The 9,141-nt window shown below is 44.0% G+C and overlaps 1 protein-coding gene across 1 annotated transcript in view; it reads left to right on the top strand.

The window, feature by feature from the left end:
* The first annotated feature begins 340 nt into the window (after positions 1–340).
* The window catches only part of LOC126456240 (galactose mutarotase-like), a 92,270-nt gene continuing 83,469 nt past the window's right edge, over positions 341–9,141 (top strand). Inside the window, exon 1 of the mRNA XM_050091993.1 lies at positions 341–575. Coding sequence (XP_049947950.1) covers positions 341–575 — 235 coding nt within the window. The remainder of the gene's footprint in view (positions 576–9,141) is intronic.

The raw sequence follows: 9,141 nt of genomic DNA, 5'->3' as shown, positions 1-9,141 counted from the left end.
CGTTCGCGGACGTCGATTTGATTCGCACGATGAGGTGCAAGCCTGGGTTCTATCATGATTCCTCAGGTAACCGCAATCATTTTTCCGTGAAGACATTGACCGCCTTGTCTCACAGTGGGATAAATGTATTAACAATTATGGCGATGCGTTTTGAAACAGATTAGTTACTTTTTTCCGTCTGTCCCTTTTTCAGTTGACTGTCCTTCATATCTTCGAGGATTAAGACATAGGGTCAGTGGCGCTGCTTCGCTGTATTCGCGTAATAATGAGTGTGCACTGGAAGTGAAGTCGCCCGGCAACAGCAGAGCTCGTTGGCAGCGGCGGGCGTGGGGCAGGCATGATGACGTCGAGGCGGTGCCCGGGGGCGACGAGCCTGACGGTGACGGAGGACCGGTTCGGCGTGCTGGAGGACGAGAGGACCGGCGAGCGGCACGCCGTGCGCCGCTTCGCGCTGGACAGCGGCCGCGGCCTCTCCTTCCAGGTGGTCACGCTCGGCGCCGCCGTGACCGCGCTCTCGCTGCCCGACCGCCGAGGCGCCGTCGAGGACATCGTGCTCGGCTTTGACAGCCTGCAAGGTCTCACCGCCACTGCTCTCCTCCGTTTTTACTCCACTGCCTCGGTAATTTCCAAGAATGATTGCCTATCGAAGTCGTGGAGTTCAAACGATATATATCGAAAGTGCGATTGTAAATCGATCCTGCGGCTCTTGTGGCGGGCGGTATGAGTATGTTTACGGTGGTCACTACAGCAACGACAAAAGAAGAACGTTACAAAAATACTTGTAATTACAAAGGAGACGACTTACCTTACTCGTCGTCGGTGTTGTCGTCATGTGGAAGTCCATGTGATGTGTACGCTACGGGAACAATTCCCCGTTTGCCATAGCCTGGGTAAAGTCTGCCAATATCATGCAAACGCAATTTGTGGAAATAGAGGTACTGAAACAAGTGTAGTCCGTCTCTTTGTCCTGAACGCCCTTCTCTTTTAATGGAAGACTTCACGGATTTCCATAGCCGCTCGATGTTCTGCGCGTGCACACTGGCGTCATCCGAAGACACGAACTCTACAGAGTGGTTGACGAACTCGTGGTCGAATCCTTCTGCTTTGTGTGTCTTGCAGGACTAAAACCCGTCTCTAATGACTTTACTACCAGGCAGTATGAAGTCCTTCACCAGACGCCCTAAAGTGATCTTGTCTCTGCACGATACTGTGACAACGAAACACTTCCGGCACTGTCGTTCTATTACACGGAATAGCGTAATATGTTCGAATTCACTCACTGAAGGTCGTCCTCTATGGTTCTTCCTTCTTGCTATGTGAGATTCGTCCACTTCAAGAACTTTACTCGGTCCACCAATAGGTACACTGTCGTTCGCCACTACCACATAACACACTTCTCTGCAAAACCCGGAATAGTCGCACACGGCAGTAGCAGGTAACTCAGTTTCCGATACTGTTCCTTGCAAGGTGTAATCTCGAATCCAGCAAGATAGAAGAATTACGCTGGTCTGCATCAATAATTTGGAAGATTCTAACCATGTATTCTTGCTGGTACTCAGTTTTCCGCACTGTCCGCAATGAAATTTTAACGGTATTTCAGCAACGAAACGCTTCTTAATGAAGTTTTACACACTTCGCACCACCACAGTCTTCACAGTACCTTCTTTCCTCGTCCAGTAGTACTCCATATTTCCGACAAAAAGTGAAACAATTTTCTACGCTGGATACGAATTGAATTAGATTTTTCCATGTGAGAGAATCCGCCGAAGAAACGTCAAGAACACCAGACATCCCACTCACTACCGACATAAATCGTCTGGGTTTCCCTAGCGACTCACAAATAATTCGCGGAGGTATGTAACTTAGAGCAACTAAGGGGACGACGGAAAAAAGATAACAATGACGATCATAAACGCCCGCCACCAGAGTCGCATGATCGTTTTACAATCGCACGTTCGACACGTATCGATTAGATTCCGCGACTTCGATGGGCAATCATTCTATTAAATTACCGCCGGTAATTTCTATCCTACACAATTACAACAGCGGTTTGTTATAGAGCAAACAACACTGTCTACCATATTACGATAAACAGCAAAATGCGATACTACCCGTCGGCATTGAACAAGTGACAGACTGAACGTGTGACAAACGAGGTAAACAACTTGGCTGCTATTAAGTCAAACCACTGCCGATATTCTGAAACGCAACAGAGAAAGTTTTCGTACGAGGATTTACTGCACTGGGAAAACAGATAGTTCGAATTACAGCTATTACGATCAGTCATTTATGAAAAAGAGAAATATTGCTTGGAAAGCTGGTGCATAAGTTCGTAGCGTTTTTCTGTAAGTTTAATAAACACCACAGGTACGCATAACACAGACTTTAGTCATCAATTATATATTCTCCTTCACTGTTTACAGCAGTCTGCCAACCCTTCGATAATTTTTATATTCCGCTACTGTAGAAATCACGTGGCTTTGAAGAGAAAAACACGTCGAGCCATGTTCGGAGAGCATTTTATTCCGAAAACGAAGTTATTTTAAGATTGTTCGATAGAGAGCGGGAAGGGTAAAAATCTGAGGGCGTAAAGTCAGGTGAATAAGGTCGATGTGGAACGACCTCCTAACCGAACTCCGCCATAGTGCTTTTTGTCAGTCTAGCAGAAGTGTGTGGAGTAGCTCAAATGGTTCAAATGGCTCTAAGCACTATGGGACTTAACATCTAAGGTCATCAGTGCCCTAGACTTAGAACTACTTAAACCTAACTAACTTAAGGACATCACACACAACCATGCCCGAGGCAGGATTCGAACCTGCGACCGCAGAAGCAGCGCGGTTCCGGACTGAAACGCCTAGAACCGCTCAGCCACAGCGGCCGGCCGTGGAGTAGCATCTCTTCACGCAGTCCTCCTGGTCATTGTGTTTGGACTGCGTCTGCAAGACGTCTCAGTTGTTGACAGTCAGTGACAGCAGTGATGGGTACAGTTCGGGCAAGCAGTCAGTACAACATCAAATGGCTCTGAGTACTATGGGACTTAACATCTGTGGTCATCAGTCCCCTAGAACTTAGAACTACTTAAACCTAACTAACCTAAGGACATCACACACATCCGTGCCCGAGGCAGGATTCGAACCTGCGACCGTAGCGGTCACGCAGTCCCAGACTGTGGCGCCTAGAACCGCTCGGCCACACCGGCCGGCAGTACAACATCACACCGTCGCTGTTCCACTCGGTGCATAACATGATCTTTTGTGCACGTGCGCACATCTTTGTATGGGAAATTTCTGCTTTGCTTAGGCTCAACCTGTTTCCCTTATGTCAGTATGAACACACCATTTCTTGTCATCAATAACAAAACAGGATAGGAATGGTCGGTGTTGTTCACAAGCCAACTGATGACTATAAAACAGAGATGTCCATATGGCCACTCGCTGATCTTCGTCATTTTGGCTTAGGGCGTGCGGCACCCGTATACCCAATTTTTGACCTTCCACATTGCATGCAAATGGCCCATGATAGTGGAATGATCACAGTTCGTCACTTTTCCCAGTTCTCAAATATACTGACATGGATCATTGTGGATTAAAGCATTTAAACCAGGGGCGAGTCAAAATTTCGGCTCACAGGCTGTGCCCGGGCACCAGTGCTATACGATCAGTCTCGCTTCACGTTTCCTCCACCACCACGCCACGCTGTCTCAGCGTGACGAGAGATAAGAGGGGAAAGCTGCGAACTCGGCGCATTTAAATTTCCTTGGAATTGCACTGTATAAGACCTTGTTTTATATTTCACATTTCTCAACAATATGGATCATGAAGGGAAAAAAATGGTTCAAATGGCTCTGAGCACTATGCGACTTAACTTCTGAGGTCATCAGTCGCCTAGAACTTAGAAATAATTAAACCTAACTAACCTAAGGACATCACACACATCCATGCCCGAGGCAGGATTCGAACCTGCGACCGTAGCGGTCGCGCGGTTCCAGACTGACGCACCTAGAACCGCACAGCCACTCCGTCCGGCTCATGAAGGAAACTTTCAGTGTTATTTAATTATTTTTGGCGCTATGCAAACATAATATAATTTTTATCTGCCACAGACTGTCGGAGTACTGACAGACGCAGACGATTTCACAGAGTTTCGCACTCAAGTTGCCATGTAATAGTGCCTTACTTAGTTTCATACTCGAAAAAAGGTCTTTCACATAAATATGTCCATCAAAATATAGTAGCTCTTTTGCAACCTCGTTATGGAGACTTGGAAACTCTACCTAAAGAAAGTAATGTAGACGTCCTGAACAGTTTGAACGCAAAAATATTTGTCATTAAAACTGGAATTACCTTGCAGGTCAGTCAGTTACATCTTCACATGCACAGGGGTGCTTTCAGCTGAAACGGCGAACTGTCTCGAAAACAGCTGGAAAATAGATGTAAGACTGACAGTGTCCTCAAAACCTTCATACGTACAACTACCCTTGTAATTCTATCAAGACCACAATTAATTCTTCAGACCTCGCGCTTTCTTTAGTGCCAGTAAGCTTAGGGAACACGACTGCCTTTGTCTAAATGTGTCCCTCCTACAATGCGATTTTCTTTTTAAATGCATTCCCATCAATTCAGAAAATACTTACTTTGCAATGTCATGCTGTGGGCAGTGTGCACTGAAGTCTGCAATCCATTCCGGATGTTCTAATTTTCTTTTCTGCACTCCTTTTTCCTTCATAAATTCAACAATAGCTACTTTTAAGTCTAAAAATCGTTCGAGGCATGCTCCCTGACTTAACCAACGTACTTTGCCGTACTATGCAGTGATATATAAAGTCTGCGTACCCTCACTCAGTTCCTTTGGAAACTGTTGCAAATGCAATGGGATAATGTGTGCGATTTCAGAAATTTTACTATTCGTAACACGAATTTCATCACGTGTTCAATGCCTCTGAATTTGGCACGTGGTGCTTCTTGATGTACAGAATAATGGAACCTGGCAATTTTTTGCTCTTTCATTGTCAACTAAATCTTTAATTTCTTTCTGCATGGTACTGTAAAGTTGTTTCGTAGAAAATATATAGTACCTGTCGCTTATGCTATTTTAGAATTCTCCTCCCTGTTCTGCCATTCCCATTCATTTCAATTGATTGTGAAGATAGATTTCCAGACTGTCTCTTTTTCTGCAAGCAGCTGCTGGACCTGTGGACGTCGTTCATATCACGAACAAATAGCGAACTGCAAACAGCGCTGAAACTACGATTCTCAGAGAGTTTTGGCGACCGAAAAATTCCGCTCTGCAATGCTAAATGAAATGTCGCACTGTTCCGAGTACTTCCGAGTGGCAGGCCGTGCCTTCGCCCCCACACGGTCAGCACACGCTGCACTCGTGAAGTTTGGTACGCCGTGGCTTGCTCTGGTTCCAACAATCTTCATCAAACTCCGAAGGTCTTCATGAACTTTGAGAGTCGCTAATGCCAAAACGATACTCCCTTTCATACCCCTCGACTCTTATAACTGCCATCTGGTTTCTGTACAAACTGTAAATAGCCTATCGCTCCCTGTATTTTACCCCTGCCACCTTCGGAATTTGGAAGAGAGTATTCCAGTCAACATTGTCAAAAGCTTTCTTCAAGTCTACTGATGCTATAAACGTACGTTTGCCATTCCTTAATCTATCTTCTAAGATAAGTCGTAGGGTCAGTATTGCCTCACGTGATCCAATCCAAACTGGTCTTCCCCGAGGTCGGCTTCTACCAGTTTTTCCATTCGTCTGTAAAGAATTCGCGTTAGTATTTTGCAGCCGTGACTTATTAAATTGATAGTTCGGTAATTTTCACATCTGTCAACACCTGCTTTCTTTGGGATTGGAATTATTATATTCTTCTTGAAGTCTGAGGTTATTCCGCCTGTCTCATACATCTTGCTCACCATATGGTAGAGTTTTGTCAGTGCTGGCTCTCCCAAGGCTGTCAGTAGTTCTGATGGAATGTGGTCTACTCCCGGGGCTCTGTCAAACTTTTCACGCAGTATCATATCTCCCATTTCATCTTCATCTACACCCTCTTCCACTTCCATAATATTGTCCTCAAGTACACCACCCTTGTACAGACCCTCTATACACTCCTTCCACCTTTCTGCTTTCCCTTCTTTGCTTAGAAATGGGTTTCCATCAGAGCTCTTGATATTTATACAAGTGGCTCTCTTTTCTCCAAAGGTCCTGTAGGCAGTATCTATCTTGCACCTGGTGATACATAGCTCTCCATCCTTACATTTGTCCTCTAGCCATCCCTGCTTAGCCATTTTGCACTTCCTGTCGATCTCATTTTTGAGACGTTTGTATTCCTTTTTGCCTGCTTCATTTACTGCATTTTTATATTTTCTCCTTTCATCAATTAAATTCAATATCCCTTCTGTTACTCAAGGATTTCTACTAGCTCTCGTCTTTTTACCTACTTGATCCTCTGCTGCCTTCACTACTTCATCCCTCAAAGCTACCAATTCTTCTTCTACTGTATTTCTTTCCCCCACTCCTGTCAATCGTTCCCTTATGTTCTCCCTGAAACTCTCTACAGCTCCTTGTTCTGTCAGTTTATCCAGCTCCCATGTCCCTAAATTCCTGCCTTTTTGCAGTTTCTTCAGTTTTAATCTACAGTTCATAACTAATATATTGTGGTCAGAGTCCACATCTGCCCCTGGAAATGTCTTACAATTTAAAACCTGGTTCCTAAATCTCTGTCTTACCATTATATAATCTATCTGAAACCTTCCAGTTCAAAAATGGTTCAAATGGCTCTGAGCACTATGCGACTTAACTTCTGAGGTCACCAGTCACCTAGAACTTAGAACTAATTAAACCTAACTAACCTAAGGACATCACACACATCCATGCCCGAGGCAGGATTCGAACCCGCGACCGTAGCGGTCGCTCGGTTCCAGATAGTAGCGCCTAGAACCGCACGGCCACTTCGGCCGGCAAACCTTCGAGTACCTCCAGGCCTCTTCCAGGTATACAACCTGCTTTCATGATTTTTGAACCAAGTGTTAGCTATGATTAAGTTATGCTCTTGGCAGAATTCTACCAGGCGGCTTCCTCTTTCATCCCTTACCCCCCCCCCCCCCCCATTCCATGTCCACCTACTACGTTTCCTTCTCTTCGTTTTCCTACTATCGAATTACAGTCACCCATGACTATTAAATTTTCGTCTCCCTTCACTACCTGAATACTTTCTTTTATCTCATCATACATTTCATCAAATTGTTCGTCATCTGCAGAGCTAGTTGGCATATAAACTTGAACTACTGTGGTAGGCGTGGGCTTCGCGTCTATCTTGGCCACAATAATGCATTCACTATGCTGTTTGTAGTAACTTACCCGCACTCCTATTTTTTATTAACTATTAAACCTACTCCAGCATTACGCGTATTTGATTTTGTATTTATAGTTCTATAACACCTGACCAAAAGTCTTGTTCCTCCTGCCACCGAACTTCACTAATTCCCACTATATCTAACTTTAACCTATCCATTTCCATTTTTAAATTTTCTGACGTACCAGCCCGATTAAGGGATCTGACATTCCACGCTCCGATCCGTAAACACCCGTTTTCTTTCTCCTGATAACGACGTCCTCCTGAGTAGTCCCCGCCCGGAAATCCGAATGGGGGACTATTTTACCTCCGGAATATTTTACCCAAGAGGACGCCATCATCATTTAATCATACATTAAAGCTGCATGCCCTCGGGAAAAATTACGGCTGTAGTTTCCCCTTGCTTTCAGCTGTTCGCAGTACCAGCACAGCAAGGCCGTTATGCTTAGTGTTACAAGGCCAGATTAGTCAATCATCCAGACTGTTACCCCTGCAACTACTGAAAAGGCCCCTCTTCAGGAACCACAAGTTTGTCTGGCCTCTCAACAGATACCCCTCCGTTGTGGTTGCACCTACGGTACGGCTATCTGTATCGATGAGGCACGCAAGACTCCCCACCAACGGCAGGGTCCATGGTTCATGGGGGGAGATATAAGTAAATAACAAAAATAAAATATAAGTGATTAAATAACAGGGAATTAAGGTAATAATCCCTCAGGATAATAACGTACGATGACAACATGCTTGAATTTTAGTGCCGATTTATTCACAAAAGACAAATTTTCTTTGAATGATGCCTCCGCACAGGGTAATACTATTCACAGTAGTATAGATGAAATCAGAAATAATTGTTCTAGTAGAGCGAGTAGAGCACTTGAAGGCAATGCCTACCATAAACCAAAAGCGTTGTTAAATTCAGTTAAAACCACAAATTTCCTAGCACTTTACCAATTCAATCAAAGCTCCTTGCAATAAACGATTCATCACTTGAATGTTGGTCATTTAACTTTCTTAACGTTCGCAGTTTCTAAGTCTCAAAATCACCAACCGATGTAAGGAAAATGACTAACTAAACGTTTATAGGATCATGCATGACTCAGACCACCATCGAACACGAGCTCCGCATTCGCTACTCAGTCGATCTTAACCCAGCAACTATCAACAGCAAAAGACCAATTGACGAAGATACCAGCCCTACACGCTGTCACACGACATACCACATTGCTCAAATGAATATCTATATGCCTGACCATCATTCGTTTACACAGTCATTTCGAGAGTTCTAAATATTTCATGTATATATAGCATATAATTTTGTACACATGTATTTAAATTTACACATTGTCATATGACTCATTTTCTAATTACACTTTTAACGTTGCAGAAATCAGAACCGCCATCACCAGTCAAAAGTGCTCCTTTATTCTTTCTCGCCGGTTCCGCTCTACGTTAATCAAATGCTTTCTTACAAATACTAACACGCAGATTTAGCATTAAATAAACACGGACAAATATTGGTATAAACCCTCCCTGCGGAGGCTGACTATTTGGTGTATATGTGGAGAACTTTGTTTTGGGCGCACAGCAGTAGTAATCGAAGAATTCTGTTTATAATAAACAGGTAGTTTAACTTACCCTTATGGCGAACATATTCATTTGTTAACGGGTTTCATGCACAGGCAACATATTGGTATCTATTGTTATAACTGAACGATTTACGTACAATTGTTAATAATTTATTTTGTAGAAGTGGTACAAAGACGGTAATAATTTTCAAGGAACTG

This window comes from Schistocerca serialis, chromosome 2 (genome assembly GCF_023864345.2).
Source record: "Schistocerca serialis cubense isolate TAMUIC-IGC-003099 chromosome 2, iqSchSeri2.2, whole genome shotgun sequence".
NCBI lineage: Eukaryota > Metazoa > Arthropoda > Insecta > Orthoptera > Acrididae > Schistocerca > Schistocerca serialis.
The sequence above is the reverse complement of the archived record's forward strand: the minus strand, read 5'-3'. Positions and strand labels throughout refer to the sequence as shown.